The sequence below is a fragment of the Mustela lutreola genome, chromosome 2, assembly GCF_030435805.1.
Source record: "Mustela lutreola isolate mMusLut2 chromosome 2, mMusLut2.pri, whole genome shotgun sequence".
NCBI lineage: Eukaryota > Metazoa > Chordata > Mammalia > Carnivora > Mustelidae > Mustela > Mustela lutreola.
Window position 1 is genome coordinate 68,058,080 of NC_081291.1, and position 24,282 is coordinate 68,082,361.

The 24,282-nt window shown below is 42.7% G+C and overlaps 1 protein-coding gene across 1 annotated transcript in view; it reads right to left on the reverse strand.

The window, feature by feature from the left end:
- The window catches only part of STAC (SH3 and cysteine rich domain), a 143,912-nt gene extending 121,488 nt beyond the window's left edge, over positions 1-22,424 (reverse strand). Inside the window, exon 1 of the mRNA XM_059162150.1 lies at positions 22,110-22,424. Within this exon, the coding sequence (XP_059018133.1) occupies positions 22,110-22,220 (111 nt within the window). The 5' untranslated portion in view covers positions 22,221-22,424. The remainder of the gene's footprint in view (positions 1-22,109) is intronic.
- Between the last annotated feature and the right edge of the window lie 1,858 nt (positions 22,425-24,282).

Below are 24,282 nucleotides of genomic sequence, written 5' to 3' on the forward strand. Positions count from 1 at the left end.
CTCTCATTTCTCTGGGTTAGTGTACATTGGTCCTTCTTGTTCGTGCTTCGGCTGTCTGTTCATCCCTACGGCTGAAGAACGAGCTTGATTATATGGGTAGCTGTGGTGTGGTGTCCTGATTCTGCCTGACTCAGGGATACTGACAGGTAGCCTCTACTTTAAGATACATGGGTGGGGATTAAGCAGGCAGGATGGAGACTCCCACCAAAGTCAATGTATGGTGGGTTCTACTTTGAGGATTGAAGGCCTTTGTATATTTTATTCCTGGATGGAGCTCTCTCTTGTCATTTTCTTGCAGTTATGATATTTGAAGTCTGGAATTATCTTGGGCTCTGCTCCTCTGCATGGCCCCCGAATCCATTCTGGGTGACCTCCCAGGCTAATGCTTTGGGTTATTTAGACAGAACTCCTGAGATGTTCACCCCAGCTGGGAGGCTATGTTTCTAGCTCTTTGAATCCTTGGGAAATGAGGAGAAATAATGGGTCCTCTGTGCTGTGGCTTAGCTGGGGCCCTGCTGAGACCACTCCTGCTCTTTGCACCTGCTGACTCAGTCTCCAGGGCTCTGCTGGGAACATCTGTGCTCAGGTCTGTAACTACCAACTTGACAACCTGCTTCGGGCAACTGTTATCTCTCATCTGGTTTCTCCATTTCCTCAATGCTTTCTGCTTCAATCTTCCACAGTGTCTTCACAAATGTTATCTTTTCTGGTTGTCCCACACTCTTCTCTATGTCATCTTTTCACATACCTTTTCTGCCACACCGATGGGATTTTGCAAGGAAAGAAAATGAAACACCTACACCTGACCCAGTTTCAAAATGATGAGTCTTGAATGACATTTAAAGCAGGGCCCACCATTTGCCTGGACATGTTACCTTCTCAGTCTCCATTGGGTCACCTATGAACCTACGACACGGGAACTGTTTTGAAGATTATGAACAGGATTCAAAGGACCCGGTGAATAGCCGGCAATCAGAAACAGGGCTCAGCGAACGGTACCTGCCATTATTGTTTGCACGAATGTGACTTTGCTGCATATTGCTGGAGGGCAAGTGCAGACAGGCCACTAGTCAGGCACCGTGAGACTCACAGACATAGGACACATGGCCTGTGGGCCATTAGCTTCACGTGGACTGCGGGGGTAGTGGAGGGGGGCCGAGAGCTCAGGCAAGTTGACCAACTGCTGTAAGGGTCTCATCTGTAAGGTGGCATTGAAACAAGGTCTGTTTGGGGTGGTTGTTGTGAGGATTCAATGAAACAAGGCATGGGGAATGGCAAATCGTGGAAGGTGGGTACATGCCAGCTTCCTCCTTCTGGCCCTCTCTCCCCTTTTCTTACTCACTCTTTCCCCCTCTGTTTCTCTCTTCCTTTCCTTTCTCTTCTTTTCCTGTGTTCCCACTATTATTATTGCTGTCGCTGTTGCTTTTAATTAAACCCGGATCTGTACAATTCGCTCATCAGTTTATTCATTAAGAAAAACTATACGAAATGTTTACTTTGGCTTTGTGGGGAATAACATTTGAAAACAGATGTAAGAGCTTCCCCTACAACCCATTACTGCTTTAAGAAAGTGGGTGTGGCAAAAGCAAAAGCCAACAAACCAGCCAGCCAACTGGGACTTAGTGCCAGAACTGGGGATGAATTTTAGGGGAGGCCTGGAGCAGCCACACGCCTCCAGACCAGCCGGTTCCCTTTCCCAAGCCTGGGCATCTGCAGTTCCCTCATCTGTAAAATGAGGACAAATGAAAGACTATGCGTGTATGGCCTTGCACAGCAAGTCCTAGGGAAAAAAGTCTGTGCTCCTCCCTTGACCCCGCCAAGCTTCTGCTGCAGGGCCAGTGTGTGGTCGTGCAGGGTCTGCACTTAGGAGGGTTTCGTACTCTCCTGTTGCTGTCTTAAAATTCTTCATAAAGTCTGAACAAGCAGCTCCTGCTTTCATTTTTGCGCTAGACCCCACAAGTTATGTGGCTGGCTTTGCTCGCTGTGATACGATGCATGGAAGAATCCGTCCTGCTGCCCTCCTGGCGGACAGAGGGAGCAGGTGCTCAGGTGCCTAGAGGCAGCAGGTCTGGAGTCCTGCACCTGGCTCTGGCTGCCCCTCGCCCAGCTCCCTTTCTATTCACGTCCCTGAAGCAGTCCCTGCAGGCTGCCTTGGGTTCCCTGCAGCAGCTCGGACTCTAGCTCCGGTCCGACACACGTGCTCTTTTCTGTCCGGGTTCTTAAGGTACCACTCTCTGTCAGATTCTGAAGTGATACACCTTACTACCTTTTTGTTTATGACTTTAAAAGTATTTTTTGAGCATAAAAGAAAACACACACACACACACCCTCTATGAGTATGCTGGGAAGCAGGCTCATGCTGTGCGTGGACTTGGATGTGAAATCCCTGCCAAGGAAACACATAGCTGGGAGGTTCCCCTGCCTCCTTCACGAACCTTCAGTGGGCCATCTGTTCCTCTATTTCCAGAAGGGAGGGAGACTGTTTTTCACATGCTAATATGACTCCAAAATGGAGGGATAGAAACCTTAGAGGCTTGATTCCCTGCTTGTTTCAAAAGGAACGCACCCGTTTGGAGGTTTCAGGTTAAATTCAGTCCTATGCAGCTAACCCCCTCTGCCTTCTTTATCCAAGTCCACAGTTGGGGAGGGAGGCAGTGAGTATGGGAGGTCGGGAGAGGCTGGGTCAACCCAGCATGATCCTGGGGCTTCCCTCCTGCCAGCGGAATGAATTCTGGCTCTCTGTGGGTTGAGAGAGGCTATGGCTGGAGACCCTGCATACAGGCAGCCCATCTTGAGTCAAGAGAACAACTCTGTATAATTACAGCCAGGGTGATGTCTGTAGAGCACAGTACACAAGCATGCGGAGTAGCTAGTTACATCAGTGGAACTAGTTCTCAGAGTATCTCTGTGATCACAGTGTCATGCGTTTGAACTGCAAAATCTTAAGCCTTATCCCAGACCCACCAAACCAGAAATTCTGGGCATAGGATCTAGTATTCTGTTTTTCCATAGCCCCCTTCCTCAGGTCACTCTGGTGCACATGATGTTTGTAACTCACTGCTCTCTGGTGTTCTTTGGAGGTATTCATAAGGCTTCCTAACCCAATGTGAATGCCTAGATGGCCTGTTATGTGGCTTTGGGCTGTAGTGACTGTTGTGGAAGTGAGAGAAGAATTCAACCACTCTGGGCCTCAGTCTCCCCAACCCTAAAATCATCAGATTTTTCTGTGATGATCTTGGATGCTCTTTCCACATTATATTTTCTATGGTCTGGGGTTCAAAGTCACCCAGTAACATTCTCAAATAGTTATATAACACATGGGCAAATGGTCATTTCACAGCAGATGAACAGCTATTATAATAGATAAATATCTATTTATATACTCCTATTTCTGTATCTATTTACCTCTCTATTTTCTATCTGAATCTGGAACATGGTAGCCCAGGTACGGAGTCAGATGACCCAAATTTGACACCAGCGACTTATCATCCATCAGATTGGGAAATCGCCTACCTTGCAGGGAGGAGATGATGAACAGACAATGTCTGGTTCTGGGTCTGGAGCTTGAGAGCTTCCAATGGGCAGTCACAGTTACTGTATTGCCTTACACCCATAGGCCTGAGCATTATCTCACACCCCTCTTAAAGCACAACAAGCCCCTCCTTTCCCTTTATCCCTCTCCCCAAACAGTCCTGCCCAAAGCACTTGAGAATGAGTGCTTCTATGCTGTGTGGGGCTGTGTGGGGCAGCGAACTGACAGCGGCTGCTCAAACCCACTATACCTAGAGACACCATCCAGGCGGACTGTCCAGGCACTGATTCTGGGTAGGACTTCAGTTCATCCATGACTTCAAAGTCAGTTGGAAGAACTTGTCTACAAACCTGCCAATGTGTGAATCAACTTCATGAAAATCTTTCCCAGAGTCTTAAATTGGTTACCCCATATTGGCCAGTTTCTCAGGAGGTCTTTATCCCAAGGCTAACGGATGCCCATATTAGAGGATAAGATCACCAATGTGGTCTCGGAGAAGAAAGGCACCTGGGCCACCTGTCCTCTAGCCATTTCTGCACTTCAAATTGGCCAACTGGAATATCAACAAATGGCATACTTCACCTTAAAATGTTGTTTCTTCCTGGGGCACGGGATGCAAGACTCCATCAGGGCACATCCCTGCCGAGATCCCTGGCTTACTCTCCTGCTACAGGATGCGTATTGCGTTAGGGAGTGAGCAACCAGTTCCCATAGCCAACATCTCTCATAGGCTTCCACTGGGTGTCTATCAGACTTCTTTCAAATTCAGCACTCTTTTTTTGAGCAAAAACGTTAGCAAAATTCCTAATTATATGAAGCATGAAAGAGGGAAATGACTGCCCTGGCTGAAATTGTACAGGTAGAGAGCTGAGCTGGCAGGTGCCATTGGTACCCCACCCAAGTCCTTTCTGCTGGGGCCACTGCACCCATCTCACAGCTGCTTTAGTTTGCAGAGGGCTCTTCTCTTTTGAGAATTGGCCTCAGCTAATGGGAACTGTCTCCCCTGGGAGACTATGCAAGCACCCACACCCACCCCCCACCTCCACTTTGGGCCAAAGACTGACTGATACTGAGTAAAACAGTCCCGTCCTATTGCTGTAAAGGCAGGGACAGCTCTTGTGTTTGAGAGCCCCACTGTGGGTCAGGGAAGACTTCACTTTAGGCTACATTCTTCTTCAGCTCTGTCTTCTGCCCTTTCCTGTTTCCTTTCTCCTTGTAGGTTTTTCCTGAGAGCGTGCCTCAATAAATTACATGCTTCTGGGGGGCTCCATCAGTTGAGCAATCGTCTCTTGATTTCAGCTCAGGTTGTGATCTCAGGGGCATGACATGGAGCCCTGTATTGGGCTTTGCCTTGGGCGTGGAGCCTGCTTAACCAACTGAGCCACCCAGGCGTCCCGGGCGTGGAGCCTGCTTCAGATTCTCTCTCTCCCTCTCCCTCTGTGTCACCCCCCTAAAAAAGAAATAAAAACAATAAATTACGCTTCTGAACCTCATGGATCTTTTGGAGACCCCAAATTATGGTAAAAGTTAAGGGAATAAGGAAAAAGAAACTTGGTAACTTCAGCAGCTATAGCAACTTTATGAGCTGGAAGCAGGCTTCCTCTGAGCTGGTCCAAGATGGTGAGTCTTACCATTGGGAAGAGAAAGCCATGTCTTCTAATGGACCTCTGTCCGTCTCACAGCTGCTTCCCAGAGCCTGGGAGCCAGATGCACGGGCTTTAAGACTCTAAAGAGATTTAGGCTCCCTGTGCTGCTGTCCAAATGGGTTGTCGCCAGACTTACAAGTGAAGGTCCAATTAAGAATAAGGAATTGTCCTGGGGCGCCTGGGTGGCTCAGTGGGTTAAAGCCTCAGCCTTTGGCTCGGGTCATGATCCCAGGGTCCTGGCATCAAGCCCCGCATCGGGCTCTCCGCTCAGTGGGGAGCCTGCTTCCTCCTCTCTCTCTGCCTCCATCTCTGCCTACTTGTGATCTGTCAAATAAATAAATAAAAATCTTAAAAAAAAAAAAAAAAAGGAATTATCCTGCCATGAAGCTGGAGGTCCTGGCATTTTGTTCTTGGTTCCTGACTTATAAGTTTACAATGTCTGCCATCTTTGACCCTATGATTTATGAAATTAGGCTTTTTTTTTTCCTTCTCTCTGCCGAAGTCATCCTATCAGCAGTCTATGAAAAGAACTTTGCCAACTTTGCCAAAGAACTTTGACGAACAAGTCAGTCACATATGAAATAGTGCGCACTGCTTTCTCAAACAAGTTCATAAAAGCCATGAAATTCTAGAACTAGACTGAAGTTATTCCTTCTGGAAAAAAGATCATTCACAGCAAGAATCCGCACAGTCAATGGTTTGAGGGGCTCTAGTGGGTTGAGTCATGATCTGACATGAAACCTCCTGAATTTATATTGTGTTCCTCCTTATATTCATCAGAAGAACCATAACTGCATGTTTAAATTTTGCAAGCTGGATGTTTTTTCTTTTACTCTTTTGCTTTTGCCTCATGTAACTTATTCATGGAATATTTATCTTGATCATGTCACTTATAGGCTATATAGCTGAATAGAAGGGATACATTCTAATATAGAAGTTAGAAAAAATCCATTCCAAAGAAATTGACAATAATGAAACCTTATATTTAGGAATTTTCTTTCCAAATGTTTTAACTGGAATATCGGGTCCACCAAGGACAATCACAGAGAAATTGACCAACATACAAAGTATCCAGTAAAAATGTGTTGATGAAACAAATGGATACCAGTTTGCCCTTTGAACAAGGATTCAGAAAGAGCAAACATATTAGAAATTCGGCAACTGACTTAGAGAAAGTGTAGCCAAGAACCTGGATATGTAAGCAAAGCCTGATGAACTTCCAGACCAATCACTAAGTAAAAAGCAAAAACAAAACAAAAACAAAAAACCCTAAAAATTAAAAACCCTTTATTTACTTCCCTGGTAGTCCATTAGGTTCAGTTTCCATTCTAAGGAAAATGTGATTCCAACTAGTTTGATGATTTAGCTTCTAATACAAAAGCAAATTAGAAGAAGCACGTTAAAAGCCTCAAAGTAGTCTGCAGAGAGAAATGGTCTTGTGGAAGGAAGAGTTAGAAAAATGTTAGAATTAGACACAAGATCCAGGAGAGCACAGCAGTGTGGAGTTGTTGGTACAAGGAAAAAAACCTCTGCTATCTGCATAAAGTTCAATAGCTGCTGTTTAAAATGGTAATCCTGAGTAATTAGGCAAAGTAAATTGCAAAAACAATATAATTGCTTTGAAATTTACAAAGCATTTGCAGCTCTGTTCTATGTGAATGAAATTTCATGTGTCATATTCTCCTTGTGAAGGCAGGGAAATGTGAACCAGATTACGGAAAGATTTGCAAGCAAAATTCTCAACTGGGAAATGCTTGGCACATCAGAGGACATGTTCTCTGTTATAAGGAAGGCTTGACTCTCCAGAATGACTCTTTTCCTGAGCGTCCATGCCTGGTTAAAGATTTCCTGGTGCTGCTTTGAGATGGAAGGAACACAATTCTCCCAAAATATTGAGCTCCAAGAAAATGTTTCTGGAACAAAAAGTAGTAACTAACTTTGCATAACAGTAGTAATGTTATCAGAAAGTCATCCCTAGCCTTTTTCAATAGGAAATAGAATTTAAAAGATTGCATGTGTATCATATGATTTTTTGGTGTTCTTTTTCCAAGAAACTTCATCTCAAATTTCATTCAATTAGCAGAGATATAATTTATAATTGGCTTCTGTACATATATCTATGTCACCTGTACCCCACTTGAAGAAACTTTGGTTTCATATCTTCTAAAAAGATGATGAAGAAACCAGTCTAAAAATCTTGTTAATCTTATTCAACTTCAGGGTGGAGACGTCCACTGAGCTTTTAGAGGTAAGATTAATGGGGAAGGGTAGAAATAGGCTTCTGCTGAAACTATAATCAGGGAGATTTTTCTATTCCAGAGATAATAACGATTATTTACCAGAAAGACTCCCTGACTGAAGGAAATTTCTCAAATACAAGGTCTATCTCCTTGCCCCTCACCTGGCTTTTAGTTTTATATCAAGATGGCCCATGCTTATGGAAGTAAAAAATCAAAGTATTTTCTTGTTGGATGACTCTGGCCCTTGTGGTATTCATTTTTTTTTTTTTTTAATGTTATGTTAGTCACCATTTAGTACATCATTAGTTTTTGATGTAGTGTTTCATGATTCATTATTTCTGGATAGTACCCAGTGCTCATTACAACACGTAACCTCCTCAATACCCATCACCGGGCTCACCCAACTCCCTCCCCTCCCCTCTGAAACCCTCAGATTGTTTCCCGGAGTCGACAGTCTCTCATGTTTCCTCTCCTCCTCTAATTCCCCCCCCCCCCCTTCAGTTTTCCCTCCCTTCCCCTGTGGTCCTCCATGCTGTTCCTTATATTCTGCATATGAATGAAACCATATGATAATTGTCTTTTTCTGCTTGACTTGTTTCACTCAGCATAATCTCCTCCAGTTCCATCCACGTCGATGCAAATGGTGGGTATTCATCCTTTCTGATGGCTGAGTCATATTCCATTGTATACTGTGGTGATCGTCTTGTCATATGATGAAATATGAATGTAGATCACGGTGACTAACACCCAACTTCACAACTGATGGTTGTCTGATACCCTCCATGGCCCAGGCACCAGAGTGGAGCTTCAGTGAAGCAGTGAGGTTCACAATCTTGATTCTCAATGACTCTGAACCTCATTCCATCCTGCGTCTGATTTTCTTCACTGTTAGCATCAGCTCTATGCTCTCTTCCCTGCTAATCCCACACTTTGGGATGCTCCCCATCTCCATGTTTCTGGCTCTGATTGTGGAACTGCTACTCAATTATTCTGGCTATTTGTTCTGACTGTTGAGTCTCTGACTGTGTAAGGGTCCTCCTGGGTGAACCCAGCCTCCAACCCCGTGCAAGTCTGTGAGGACAGCTCTCTCTGGAGCAACCAGGCACTTTCCCTTGACTTTGAAAGTCCTCCCATTCTTGCTCTTTCCTCTTTTCCTATTTCTCCTCTGCATTTTCTCAGGCCTAGATTGCCCATCTCCCTGGTTTAGGTTCTCTCCATGCCAATCCATCTTTCACTTTACTGAGGCAACATTAATGGCACCTCTCATCTTCACTCTTCAAATCTGATTCCCTCTGCCCTGCTTCTAAGATGTTAATCTGACCCCATCAACATCCTTGTATGCAGAATCAGTCAAGCCAATCATATTGCCTCCATCTTTGAAAGGTCATCCACAAGATTAAATTCATGCCCCATATTTTTGAAGTTTACTGTGACTACTACCCAGTCATGTTTGCACAGGGCTTCGCGGATCATAAAATGTTGTGCTCCTCTCTTCTCACTTTTTAGGAAGCACCACTGGTTCTTCTTTCTCCCTCATACCTTGTGCTGTATTCATAGCAAATCTCATGGATTCTACTCTCAAAATATATCCTGAAACTCATCACTCCTTAACTATTTCACTAACTAATACCTGGTCTAACACACTGTTCTCCCTAATCTGGACCACCACAGCTTTCTAACTGGCCTCCTTACATCAATTATTGATATGCTGTAGTTCTACTATAGGGAGTAGCCATAGAAATCTTGGTAAAATGTAAACCATGTACTGTCCAGATCCATTTCCTCCTGGACTTTCTTAAGTGGTGGCCTCTCAGACTTAGAGCAAAATCCAGATTCCTTAGCACCGCCATGGAAAGTCCATAGGGTTTAGCTGGTGCTGTCTAAGAATGTTCTACAATGAGAATAATGGTCTATGGTGTTTAATGTAGTAACCACTAGCCACAGATGATTATAAGTACTTGAAATGTGGCTAGTATAACCAAGAAACTAAACTTTAAATTTTAATATAAATATAAACTTAAGTAGACACACATGGTTAATGGCTGGATGGCATAGTTCTAGTGCTTGTACTCTTCAGAGGTGAGTCTCACTTTCTGGACTCAACAAGCACTGAATACTTCTTGTTGCTCCTCAGCAATGCAAACTTATTTCCACTTTGGGGCTTTGCCCAGATATTCCCCCGACTCCCTTCTTATCTTCGAACTTGAAATGACAGTTCATACCCTCACTCCATTCCAGTCTCTGATTCAAGTCACTTTTTCATAGAATCCTTCCTTGATCATAGAAGTAAAATAGCTCCTTATGCTCCCTGCTTCCACACTGTTCTCCTCTAAGTGGCTTTATCACTGCCTGAAATATATACATGTTTTCACCTTGTTTATTATCTGTCTTCTCTACTTTCTCCAGAAGTGTGGGTATGGAGTAGATGGGAAACTGCCTTTAGGCAGAGCTAAAGTTTCTCTAGGTGATTCTGAAAAAAGGCACAGAAGGGCAAGGGAGTTTGAGGTGTTTGCAAGGGAGGAAATACAATCATGACAAAAAGGAATTTGAGAACCTAATGTGGGTGGGGGGACAAGGAAAGGTGGTATGCTCCCCAGTTAATGGATTTTATATTCGGGTGCAGTTGAAATATTCTTGGAGTAGAGGTGTCAGAAAGAATCAGATGGAAAGATGCCAGATGGTGGTCCCAGAATGGGAAGCTTGCAAGGGAGATTCTAGAGATGATACAACCACTACTCAGACAAAGTCCTGGGAAGGATCATGGAAGTGGGTGGTGATGTGCAAGAAAATGGAAGACAAGACCTTAGGAGGAGAAAAGCTTAAGGGCTACAGAAGCCAGGGTATTTAGCAGAGTCATCTGCAGTGTATGAATGTCACCAACAATCAGAGTAGGAGTGATGTTGGAATGAGCGAGAGAAGGCATGGCTCTGTCATGGTGGGGAACAGAGAGACCCACTGGGGTTGGCAGCTGACTGGGGATGCTGGTGGTGGGAGGAGGAGCCTGAGCACATGGGTTTTAAAACTGTGAGTTTCAGAGGAGGAGAGACAGAGTCTGGAAGCAGTACTGAAGGTGCCTCCCCAACTATCAGGCCCAGGGAAGAAGACAAGAGCCACTGCCTGAGATTTTGCTGAAGAGTGAGCTGCAGAGGGTAGAAATGGGAATGCTGACCCTGGGGAGGGTGGTAGACAGGCTGGATTAGCAGATGTGCAGACTTGTGTGGAGGGTGCGCTGTGAGAGGACAGGGTTCCGCCATCTTGTGCTTCTTTTGGTGACCAACATTACTGGGGAAAGGGGTTGCTGGGATTCTTTTCCAAGTTCTCCATGTTGCCCTGTTCTGATAAAACCGAGAGTGTTGGAGATGGAGGGGAGGCCCTTCCAGGGGCACATGGATTTCTAGTATCTCTTTTTGCTACTTTCCCTCATGTTGGTTTTGAGGGCAAAAATGGTGGCATTCCTGGGAGCCCAGGGTGTTCTGGATCCCTCCTCTTGCCCCCTTCTTTTGTGTCTGAACTCAGTCGTCTATGCTGTGGTCACAGCTGCTGTCAGACGTGAGGAAAACATGCAAACTGGAACATCAGCTATGAGGCTATTACCAAAAGGCATCATGGGCAAGTTGCATTTTCAGATCAGTGAAGCACCCTCTGGGGGCTGACAGACATTTTGTCCCTCGTCCACCTGCTGCCAAGCTACCTCTCTGCTCTGGCCCCCTGGGGGTCATCAAGGATAACTTCTGGTTTTCTGGCTTAGTTGACTTGAGGGATTTTGCTCACCAATGGATGAGAACACATGAAGACCTGGATTGGCACTTGAGTTGAGCAAGCATGATGGGTTTGGTTGAGAATAGGCTGAATTTAAAAGGCATGGATGATCTCAAGTCAGGTGGTCCAAAAAGCAGCTGGATAGATCAGTCTAGAGCTCAGAGTTGTGTTGGATTCAGATTCAGAAGTTATAGGCTGGTGGGTGAAATTAAAATAGGTAACATGTCCCAGTAGAGATGTAGAGAGATTATGGAGAGTGAGAAGAGCTGAGGCCTGACACGAGGAGGCTGGAGAAGACCAACATTTGAGTGGCCACTGGAGGAGAAAGTGATAGCTCAAAGGACCAGAGAGGAATTGTTCCAGCAGTAGGAAGGGAATCAATGGAGTGAGAGATTTAAGGGGGAGAGCACTGGTGTTTAACTCTTCTGATTCCCAAATGTAAGGGACTAATGCTATACAAATACAGAGAACTACAAAACGGGGTGTGCACACATGGGACCCCACTAGAGAAAGTGAGAATGGGAAGAGACTGAAGGAAGGTCTGGAGCTGTTTTATAATAACCCATGTTATTATAAATTTTAGTAAGATTTAAAGGAAATGAATAATTTTATGGAAAAATACAAATTAACAAATCTGAATCATGCCAATTTGTTAAAAAAAGAATAGAATAATAAAATCAAGGAAATGTTCTCAAAATGTATTTTGAAATAGGTGTTAGGTCTAGATATTATTGGAGGTTCCCCCACACCAAACATTAAAAGAGGGGATCTGGGTTCTACAAATTGCTCCATGGAAAAAACAAAAACAAAACAAATGAAAGCTTCTATAGAAATCTTTCCAAATTGTTTTTTTAAAACTTGGAATATCCTTAAAAATAAAATCTGACCAAGAACACAAAGTAACTATTACAGAATAATCTCCCTTATGTATATACATGTAAAATATAATAAAGTATTGGCAATCAAATCCTAGCAGTTTATTAAAAGAAAATCCTCATGGCCAAGTAGGACCTTTTCCAGGAATGTAAGAAGGGTTTAATATTAGGCTATCTATAAATATAATCCATCACATAAAGAGGCCAAAGGACAAAAAATAAATAAAAAAGAAAAGAAATCACACGATTACCTTGATACTTGCCAAAGTCATTTGAAACCATTCCACATCCATTCCTGATGGAAATTTTCAGTAAGCTAAGAACATTACCCATCTTAACACAAGAAAGACTGTCTCAGCTTAATTGTGAACATGAGTGGGAAGTCTGGAATTTGTAGAGAAGGAGGTCTTAAGGACCTCCTTTGCAAGGCACCACCTTGTGTTTCTCAGGCTGAGTGTATAAATTTGCAGTGGCTTCCACAATGGGTTGATAAACAAGAGCGCTAAGGCCACTCCTTAGCATCCAACACTGTACAATGCACACTTACAGAAGGCATACACTTACGGCAAAACAGTGTGGCATTTAAAGTAAGCCAGTCGTTAGCTCAATACCTCCACTAACATTTACCGTATTTTGGGAGTGCAGTAAGCAAGCCCCTGTTCCAAACGTACCCTAATCTACTACCTCCCAAAATGAGAATTATATTTAGAGAGGTGAAATTATTATTGCAGATATTATGATAATCTGGTAATGATAGCTCACATTTACTTATTATGTGCCAGGCACTGTGTTAAGCACTTAGCATCCACTAATTAATGTAATCCTAATGACAGTGTTACAGAAGGGCATTATTATGTTCACTTTACAGAAAGAACAGTGAAGCTCAGGAAAACCAAGGACAGGGAAGCGTATTAAGTGGCGTCCCAGAGTGGTACTGTGGATGTGAACACAGCTATTTTTGACTCCAGAGCCCATGCTTTGAGCTACTAAGCAAGACTGTATTTCTTTATTGATGAATAAGAAATGGAATATGAAAGATCTTAGGTTATAAAATTAATATTAAACAAATGTCCTGTATATCAGCTCTCAGCAATCAGAAAATATAAAAGAGATGGTTTATAAGTGCAACCCAGAGTATAAAACACCCAGACAATAGCTAACATAGAATCGGGCAGAAAGGATTTGAGGAAAACTCTCAAGTGTTTATGAGGGTCATAAAAGGCATGTCAATACCTAACGATACATACTATGTTCCTGGATAAGATACCCCATTACTAGTAAAGATTTCACTGAGATGATCTTAAAAGTTTCATGCAAGGAGTTCCAAAATATCATTTTTATAACTTGGTAGAAAAAGAGAAATGTGTGCAGCTAAATAAATAAAACTCCCAAGAAGGTACTTGTATTACCAATTATCTATTAAAAAGCTACAATGATTAAAAGGTTATAGTAATCATGCCAAAGTACTGTAGAGTAATACATGCAAAATCATTAGAATATAACAGATGACTCTAAAGGAGAACCTAGTACATATTAGCATTTATTACATAATAAGTGTAACATTTCAAGTCAGTGAAAAAAGAATGAATTATTCAATAAATGGTTTTAGAAATACTCAGTAATCATTGGGAAGAAAAATTAGAGTTCTCCCATACCACAACACCAAAAAAGCCAGATGGATTAAGGTGATAAAAGTAACAAGTATTTATTAAAGATCTATTATTTATCTGCTTCCAGGGTGGCAAAGACCTTTCTAAATATAAATGGAAAAAAGAAGCCATAGCTAAATAAATCTGAGACACCTAACAACATGACAAAAGAAATCTTCATACTGAAAATGTCATAAAATCAAAAAAGCAAGTTTCAGTGTGGGTTAACAACATATATGAAAGATCATGGTTATGATATGAAAGATCAAAGGTTAACAACATATATGAAAGACCATGGTTTTAATATTTATAAAGAAGTTTTTAAAAAATCAATAGGAAATGGATGAATGTTCTATTAAAATGGACAAGGACAGATAATACAATCAGATAATATGCAAAAGAAAAAAGATAAATATTTTTAAAACATAAAAATAATCCTTGTGTAAATAAATGTAATTAAAACAATAAGAAAAATTCCATATATCTTTGTCCTTCAAATGTTCTGATTTAAAAGACTATGAAACTACAACTTAACCAAAAAACCCAAGCAATCTGGTTAAAAAATGGGCAAAGGCCTTGAACGGACATCTCTCCAAAGAAGATATACCAATGGCCAATAAGCACATGAAATGATGCTCAACTGATCATTTGGGAAATACAAAATAAAAACCACGATAACATACCACTGAACACCCATTTGAATAAAAACAAAAAACCAAAACCAAAACAAAACAAAAAAACAGAAAATACGAAGTGTTGGAGAGGATGTAAAGAAATTAGAACCCTTGTTTATTGTTGATGTGTATCTAAAATGGTGTAGCCAGTGGGGAAAGCAATATGATGATTCCTCAAAAAATTAAAAAAGAATTGCCATATAATATAGCAATCATATTTCATGCCATATACCTGAGAGAAATAAAAGCAGGGATTGAACCGACATTTGCATACCTAAGTTCATAACAGCACTATTCATAATAGCCAAAAGATGGAAGCAACCCAAATGTCCCTTGATGGTAAGTGAATTAGTGTAACTGGGAAAGAAGTTCAGAGAGTGAGAAAATAAAAAATAATAAATTATGAATGATATCAAATATTATCCTATTGAAAATATAGCAAAATTTCTTAGCTCCAAAAATGTGATATATCTATATAATGGAATATTATTTAGCTTTTCAAAAGGAAGGGAATTCTGACACATACCAAGACATGAATGAACTTTGAAGATTTACATTAAGGGAAATAAGCCAATCACAAAGGGATGAATATCACGGAATTCTTCTGAGATGAGGTAGCTAGAGAAGTCAAATTTAGAGAATCAGAAAGTAGAATGGTGATGTCAGGGGTTGGAGGCAAAAGGAGATGGGGAATAACTCTTTAATGGGGACAGAGTTTCAGTTTGGGAAGATGCGAAAGTTCTGGAGATGGATGATGGTGATAGTTGCATAACAATGAGAATGTATTTAATGTCACAGAAATGTACAATTAAAAATGGTAAAAATGGTAAATAATAAATTATGTATATTTTACCACAAATTTAAAAAAAAACTAGGGTGGTTGGATTTTGATGCCTAAATATAATAGAGACTTGAAAAAGAAAGAAAGAATGAACTAGAAACAAATTTCTCACCAACGCAGGTTCATGATAAAGAAATCTTAACATAGTCATAAAGCAGAATATATACATACATATATACATATTTACTGAGAATTCAGATCTACATATTTACAGATCAGAATTACAGATCTGCCTTCACATAGATTTAAGGCTCAAATTTATAAAACACAATTTGGGAACCTCCAAACCGAAAAAGTAATATAAAATTAAATTCTCAGCTAGTGATGCCCTGGGATACCTGCAGAAGAAAACATTCTTTCTTTCTTTGTGTGTGTGTGTGTGTGTGTGTTTTAAAGATTTTTATTTATTTATTTGTCAGAGAGATAGAGAGAGAAAGAGAAAGCATGAACACAAGCAGGGGCAGAAGCAGGTAGAGGGAGAGGAAGAAGCAGACTCCCTGCTAAGCACTCCCTGGGACTCCATCCCAGGACATTGGGATCATGACCTGAGCCGAAGGCAGACACTTAACTGACTGAGCCACCCAGGCATCCCAGAAGCAAACACTCTTGAGTGGTATATGTTATTAGAAGAGCAAAGGCAGCAGTGCAATCCTGAATCTTGACCTGTACCTCACACCATACCAAAACAGTGATTCTAAATGGATTATAAATCTATGTGTGAAAGGCAAAACAGCATTTCTAGGAAATAATATAGAAGAATACCTTCATGTCTTTGGGGTAAGCAAAGATTTCATGAATAGAACATAGAAAAGCTTAACAACCATAACATAACACAGCATAACAACCATTAGTGGGAGTATGAATTGGTACAGCTGCTTTGGAAAGCTGACAGTATCTATACATATGCCCCACAACCTAGCAATGTTGTTCCTAGGTATACACCCAAAAGATGTGCCACAAAGGATATACATAAAAATGATCACAGCAGTACCACTTATAGCCGCCAAACCCAAGAAACAATCCAGATGTCCATCATCAGAAGAGTAGATCAATAGTGAACTATTCATATAGTGGAATGCTATACAGCAATGAAAAAGGAAAAACTAGTGCTACTTGCAATGGCATAGATGACTTTCATAACATACTAAGTGAAAGAAGCCAGGCATAAAAGAATATACAGTATATGCTCCATTTACAAAAAGTTCAAATAACTGAGATTAATATATGTTGTTAGAAGTCAGGATATTATTTATCTTTGGGAAGGAAGAAATAGAAATGGGTCTGAGGGAGATTCTGGGGTGCTGGTAACATCCTATTTCTTGATTTTACATTGGCTGCAGACAGATAAAAAGTTTATATTCTGTAAAATTCATTAAGCTGGAATCTTGAAATGTGTGTCTTTTTTGGTATGATGTCATATTTCAGTCAAACTTTGCTAAGAAGTAAAAAGCGATGGTATAATATTTCTTCAGGGCACTGTGTCAATGAGAATAAAGGACCCTAGAAGTATTTATAACTGGACCCAGCTATTCTACTTCCCATGAAACTAGTCAGAAATATAATAAAAGGTTTATGTAGCAAGACATAAATTTTAATATTTTAAAATATGTAAACAGTAAGAAAGAATCTAAATATGCAGTCAGAAGGGACTTCTGGGATAGATCTGGTGTAACAACAAAGTAGAATATTATACCATTTTGAATATTCATGTTATTGATTATCTAAGAGTATAAGGAAACTGCATAACATCAAGTGGAAGAAAAAGTACAACATGCATTTATGTATATACGCTGTTCCAATTTTGTTTCAAGGGTGTGTGTGCATGCATAAAGGAAATGTAAATGAAAGAAATACAGCAAGAAACGTAACCATCCTTATCTCCAGGTTGTTGTGTGATAAAGAAATTCTTCTTTATATTTTTGTCTTCCAGTTTTCTACAGTGAATACTTGTTATTTTTATAATTATGACAATAACTCAGTAAAAACATAGCTACTATTGTAAAACCAGCTGCATCTGAGAAATGCTTAAGATTATTTGGTAACATGGAAGTCAACAGCTGGTCACTATTGCCAGAGCTATTCCTTTGGACTGAATGGTAAATAGGAAGGGGAAGAAGAGAGACTAATTACAAATTATTCCCTCACATATTGTGGTTAGAAGGAAGGAGGGGACTCCTTGGTCCATGGCTCCTATGGGCTATGGGGTGGCTTATATCCCTCTTCCAAAATTGAAGCCATAGGCTGGTAAGTCAATGGCTTATCTTCGTTGGGAGTGCAAAACAGCTAAGGCGAAAACTTATGTTCAACAGCACAAGTAAGGTCCAAAAGGAGGCAAATCCAGTTATACTACTGGAACATCAGTTTGGGTTACTGAAATGATTCCAGTGATGACATGTGGGGTTGACTAGGAATAGAAGCCATCTAATGTGAAGCAGGAAGGGAAAGTAAATAACGTTATATGCCCATATATGCTTACGACATACTAGGTTATAGGCTTTACAAAAAACCCATGTCAACTGGGTATTAGCACCCCCATTCTAGAGATTAGGAATCTGAGACTCAATGAGGCTAGACAACTGGCCCAGAGTCATAGGGCAAATAATAAGAAAAGATCTCAATTCTTCTCTGTTTGGCCTGGAAACCTATAATCTCTCCACAGCATCTTGGGTCATATAAGTGATGTCAAAGGGTATCCACACAAAACCTTCCTATAAGACCTTAGTTAGAGTTCTATGCTGTCAGTAAGTCAGTAGGAGAAGGGATATTCATTGAAATAAGGGATGCTGAAACATGACATTTTTCTTAGTATTCAACAGTCTCTATACTTAAAAAACAAATGAGGTTGTGGTCTTTCTGGAACAGTTAGTGGAAAGATAGAGGGGTGAGGTTCATCAGTGGTTTTCACATTCTTTCACTTCAACTAATTTTATGAAAAAGAAAACCACATAAACCACATTACTACTTCGGTTCACAGGCATATGCTCTGAGGAAATTGTATTGTCCTGGGGTATCCAAGGTCCAAGAGAGTGTTCTTCTTCTTTTTTTTTTTAAGATTTTATTTATTTATTTGACAGACAGAGATCACAAGGAGGCAGAGAGGCAGGCAGAGAGAGAGAGGAGGAAGCAGGCTCCCCACTGAGCAGATAGCCTATGGGGGCTCGATTCCAGGACCCTGGGATCATGACCTGAGCAGAAGGCAGAGGCTTTAACCCACTGACCCACCCAGGCACCCCAAAAGAGTGTTCTTAAACAACACTAATAATCTGGGTGATTTTAGGCAAGTCGTTGTCTCTCTCTTGGCTTTGATTTCCTCAAGAGAGAAAAGAGAAGACATTTCAGCAAACTTTGAGGGCTCTAGGTACTTGACTGATCTCCTACAAGCTGTTTATCTTTTCCCCAGGTGATGGACCTCTGTGCATAACTGCACAATTATGAAAGCGGATTCTGGTTGTGCATGCATCTTCCAAAGACTGTTTGTGGACCCCCAAAGAACACACTAACCCTTTATGAAAACACCTGGTACATGTGATAAGGGAACTGCAGTCATGCTCACTAAAAAAGCCCTTATCTTTTAGAGAGGCAACCTGAAATATTTCTGGATGAAATGAACTGATGCCTGGAATTTGCTTTCAAATGATCCAGTGTATCTGGGGAGGGATGGTGGTGGTAACAGAAATAACAGATGCAACAAGATCACCCAAGAATTGGTCACTGGGGAAGGCAGGTAATTAGTTCCACGACAGTTCTTTATACTGTTTCCTCTACTTTCGTGACTGTTGAAATTTTCCATACTAAAATAAATTTACACAACAAAAATTATCCCTGATTTAAAAAATACTCCGAGCAGATGATGGCTCATGTTTCCAACTCCATTAAGCCATGATGTTGCATTCCAAAGAACCTGAAAAGGAAATGGACTTCCAGAAACATGCTACGGGCTCAGGGCACGGAACCATCCTCTTTCACTCCTAATGGACTCTCTGTTCTAAAGGGTTTATTCTGGTTTCCTTTTCCAGATATTTCTGTGACATTACATTTAATTATCTCCATAAGTCTGTTTTTGGAGGAAGAGTAGCAAAACCAAACCAGAGAGCTCGACAAAAATTGGTCTTTAATCATTTCACATGCAGCTCAATTCGTTTTCAAAGATTTCTTAAGAGAAGACGAAAATACTGCTGTAAATGACTTTGAGTGGCATGGGAGCTATGTGGTTAGGATATGATGGGAACGAGGAGCAAGTGAAAGAGTACACAGCATGACGGATAGATGTGGTGGGGGGCTGGGCTCCGTAGCTCTGCTGCCCAGCACTCTGCCCTGGTTGTGTCACTCAACTAGCTGTATGATCTTGGGCAAGTCGCCCAACCTTTCTGAGCTTCTGCATCCTTATTCATAAAATCAAAGAAACAGGCAATCTCCCTCATTGGGTTATTGTGAAGAATCAAATTGTACCTGACATAGAGTACACATTCAGTAGATGCTGACCAGAGTTCTTTCAACTGTGTAAATATAAAAATAGATCTTAAAAAAAAGATGTACGATATAGATCAAAATGTTATCAGTAGTTGCCTTGGATTGTGAGCCAATGGGTTATTTCTTTTTCCTTTATTTTTATCTGGGCTTTTCAAATTTTTACAAAGAATATTTTGCTACCCTTATAATCAGAGAAGAAAAGTCTTTTAGAAGGTAATTTTAAAAATCTTTCTTGCGAAAGTTTAATGCCCAGAGAGGCCTAACCCATGTGGAAGGTTCATAAACAGACTGTCGATCAGAGCGAGGTGAAACGACTACTATTACCTTGTTCATGCTTTCCTTTCTATGCTCTCATCTTCAGGGCAGAAAATCCCTAAAAATGGCAGTGAACATTCAGATACGGCACCCCTGGTGAAGAATAAATAGAACCTTCTTCTGCTCCTGTTTCATGCCCTCCAGCTCCATTACCACGTGTTCCTCCATGCCAGCAGCTAAGCTTTTTTTGAGGGGGTTGGACCCCTTTGAGAACATCACCAGTGCCACACCATAAAAATTCACATTCGGGCACACTATTTTGCATTCAATTTCTTGGCGTTCATGGCCCATCCCCTGTCACCCCTGAGCCATCCCCACTGATAAAGAACACCAAAGCCATGACAAATTTCAGAACATATACATGCCCTTCAGGTGTGTAGCCCACTTGGAGAAAAATTGGCATGTACAAATTTGAAAGCCTAGTCAGAGAAATCAGTGGATAATTATGGGTATTACATATGTAGTTTTTGCTCTGCCAAAGAATTTGCATCAGGATATCTATAAATAGCAAACCCATATAGTGTGTTTAAACCATGCCGTGGTGTACGCAAATGCTAAGCCCCTTCCAGAACACACCTACTGCAGAGCAACAGGCCTGATTCAAAAAGTTTAGTACCGGTTTCACTCTTGAGTTTTGCTGCATTCATTTACAGTCTATGAGACCATCTTTGAAATGGCCCCTAACCCATACCCCTTGGGTGGCTGATGGTCAATGATAGACAATCATGAGACACCCAGAAACTTCCAGTCAAAAGAGAGGTGGTAAGTATGTGTGTGCAGGTTATGAAACAGCTTTGGAATGGGTATCTGTAGTGGGGTGGAGCCCCTTGATCCCAGGAAGGAAAAGGATAAACACAGATTGAGTCTTTGCACTGCAATGGGTCGTTTTACCTATTCTTCACAGTGACGCTGGAAGGAGGGTCTTGTGCCCCTATTTCCAACCGAGTTTCAGAAAAGTTGACACACACATGCCCCCAGATCAGACATTTATCAGGGGGAAAAAAAGATAAAGATAATGCAAAGCTCTCTTTGGTGGCTAACTTCCAGAGGCTGAGATGTGTATAGTGCCCAGCAGCACTTAAACCAAGAGCCACCTGGCTGTGATTTTGATCCTGCAGATTTGTCAATGGCTTTTAGGGATGTACCTAAAGGGAGAGAGGGATGGGCCTTGTTTTGGTCCCATCTGCCCTGCCCTCCAAACCGGCATACCCCTTCCCTTCACTCCTATACAGGAACCGCCCAGAATTCCAAAGATGCCTGGGGGATTCACAAGAAGATCTGTATAAAGAACCAGGAACCCTGCACTTAAAGAAATCCATATAACCACAAACTCCATCTTAGGATTTTCACTCCAGGCTAAGATGCTATTTGACATGTCACTGCTGACGTCCACATTTTACTTGCTCCTCTTCCAAGATTTCCAAACATGTGCCTGGCCCCCACGAGAGTTTCAGAGGAAGTGGAACGGTGGCACAGTGCTGCGGGGCTGGCTTTGTGTATGTGTGTTAGTGTAACTCATAAAAAGCAAGTGTAAGTTCTCCAAGTATTAACTTCCACAAGAGGAACCTCAACTTTCCCACGAACGCGGCTTTTTCCTTTCGCTTAGCTTTTCTGAAGTTAGAAGTTAGGGGTAAGCCCTTAAATTAAACAGAGTATCGGGGACCCCTGTGACACAAACACCCCTCTACTGGCCACAAGTGCCCTAGCTTTTCTGAAGGCGAATCCCTCGCTATCATACTTCATCCTTCAGAAGCAGCAGAACACCTCCACGTGCTTTTGGGCACCAGCTGGCTGAAAGCACAGAACCACCAAGCCACCAAGCACCCAGGAAAGCGGTCTCTGAGCTTGCAGTCAGGGCGCACCAACCAGCGTGTGCTTGCGGGGAGAAGCCAGCGCAGCCTCGGGTCTGCGTGGGCAGGAGGCTGGGTCCACACGACGTGGTCCAGCAGCGTTACAGCGAGTCCTACCCGACATTCTAGTCTCCAGGGAGCCCTGAGGGTACTAAGGGTATGTCTCCCGCCGGCGTCGGCGCCGGTTCCGGGGAAACGAAGGCGGACCGAGAGGGCAGGAGTGAGTTCATGTTTTCTTGGGGCAAGTGTGCGCGGTACCTTGGATTCCTGGCTGCTCGTGGATGCAGGAGAGGGCGGCTGCTCGGCGCTCGGCGCCTCCTTGGGCAGCCCGTCCACGCCGTCCTCGCGGGCGCCGCTCGGGGGGATCATCCTGGCGGCGAGGGAACGGTGTTGGGCTCCCGGTGGAACAGCGAGGCTGGCCTTCCCGCCGCTCGGGCTAACTCAGCCGCGGGTCCCAGGGATTCCCATCCTCTCCCAGCCGCCCACGCGCCCTCCCTGGACTCCGCCTGTGCGCACGCTCGTCCCGCACTCCCGCCGCCCCTCGCCGGCCAGCGCACTGGCGGGACTGGCAGCCGGCGGGAGCGCTAGCCGGCCGCGGGGGAGGCGGGGCGGCCGGGCGGGGCGGGGCGGGGCGGGGCGGGGCTGAGCGGCAGCCGCCGGGAGGCAGGGCGTGGGGGGAGGGGTGGGGGCCGCGGCTGAGGGGTCCTGCAGCCCCGCTTCGCGCGCGCGCCTACCCGAGCTAGGGGGTGCCCCAGGAGGGGTAGTGGAAGGCAGACAAAACCCGGGAAGAATTCAGCCCGGAGGGACCACCTGCAACACCACCGTCATTCCGCACCCTAAGGAACAGCGACTCCAAGGGAGACGGTGACTTAGCTAAGTTATTTATAGGGTTCAGTGACTGAGAGCGGGGAGAGCTGGGGTTCCCCTGCTTGAAGGCACTCCACGCTCCCCCATTCAGCCTTGGACTAAAGCAGAGGCGAAATGCAAAGAGGCTGTGTCCTCATTTTGTTGTGTGCTTTTTGTCTCAGCCCTCTAGACTTTTTTTTTTTAACCTTATTTAATCCTCAAGGCCAACCTCTTGGGCTGGGTAGCATCACTCACATTTTATAGACGAGAAAACTGAGGTTCTAGGGAAGCTAAGTAATTTGCTTTAAGTCGTTGAACTATAAATAGTGGATTGGAACCCATTTTGGCTCAAAAACCCATGCCCTTCGAACTCTGAGGCCTCAGATGGAGGCCAGCTCTGCATGGCTGAACACCCCACAGGGTGATTCTGCATAGCAAGGAATTCAGGGCTGTTCATGGAGGGGCAGACCAGTCTGCCTTAATAGAACCTTTGGAAACAGAGAGATGGCCCCATTGAATAAAGGGACAGAAGGATCTATTATGTTTTGAAGACACAACCTATGTTGAGTATGCACGGAAAGGAAATACATCTGGATATTTAAAAAATCTTATTTTTTCATAAACACAAGACTCCCACAATTGTCTAACAGAAAATTGCAACATTATGTTCCAGGTTTTCCTGATTATCTGTGAATTTTGCAAGCCCAGCTTCATGGGTATGCAACCTGTGCAGTCTCATCCAGGACCCTGTACTTGGTTTGATGCTCTTCCATCACCATCTTGAAATTCCTTTATTTTTAATTTTTTTTCAATTGTAGTTTAGTTGATACACAGTGTTACACTGGTTTCAGGAGTCCAACATGGTGATTCGACATCTCTATTCATTATGCTCTGCTCTCCACAAGTGTCGCTACCATCTGTCACCATACAATGTTATTACAATACTGCTTACTGTATTCTCTGTGCTGTACCTTTCATTCTTGTGATTTATGTGCTCAGTAACTGGAAGCCTGTACCTCTCATTCCCCTTTGCCCTTTCTGCCCATCTTCCCGCCTCCCTTCCCTCTGGCAACCACCAGTTTGTTCTCTCTGTATTTATGGCTCTGTTTATAATTCTTAATAATATTTGAACAAGGGGCCCTGAATTTTCATTTTGAACTGGACCCTGTGAATTATATATCTGGTCCTGCATGTTTGCCTTAGCTCATGTCTTTGGGAAGAACCTATTACCCTCTCTATCCTGGACATCAACTGAAAGCTCCTGTTCTAAGTGCCAGGCTCTTAATGGACATTTGGCTCTCTTCTGGAGCTCTCAGAGAGCTCCAAATACCCTAGTGGCCCTTAGCTTCTTATTTGACCAGGCCAGATTGGCTAACTCAAATGGCCACAGCTCTTTCCTTCTCAAAACACAATTCCTAATTGTTCATTAGATACAAAATTCTGATAGCCAAAATCACAAGAGCAACAACCAGAGCATACAATGACAGGGGCAACAGTATCAGTGGATCTTTATCCAGCATCTCCTCTGTACCAGACATTGTGCTAGAAAATAATGATTGAGCAGAGAGAAAGTATCAATAGATTT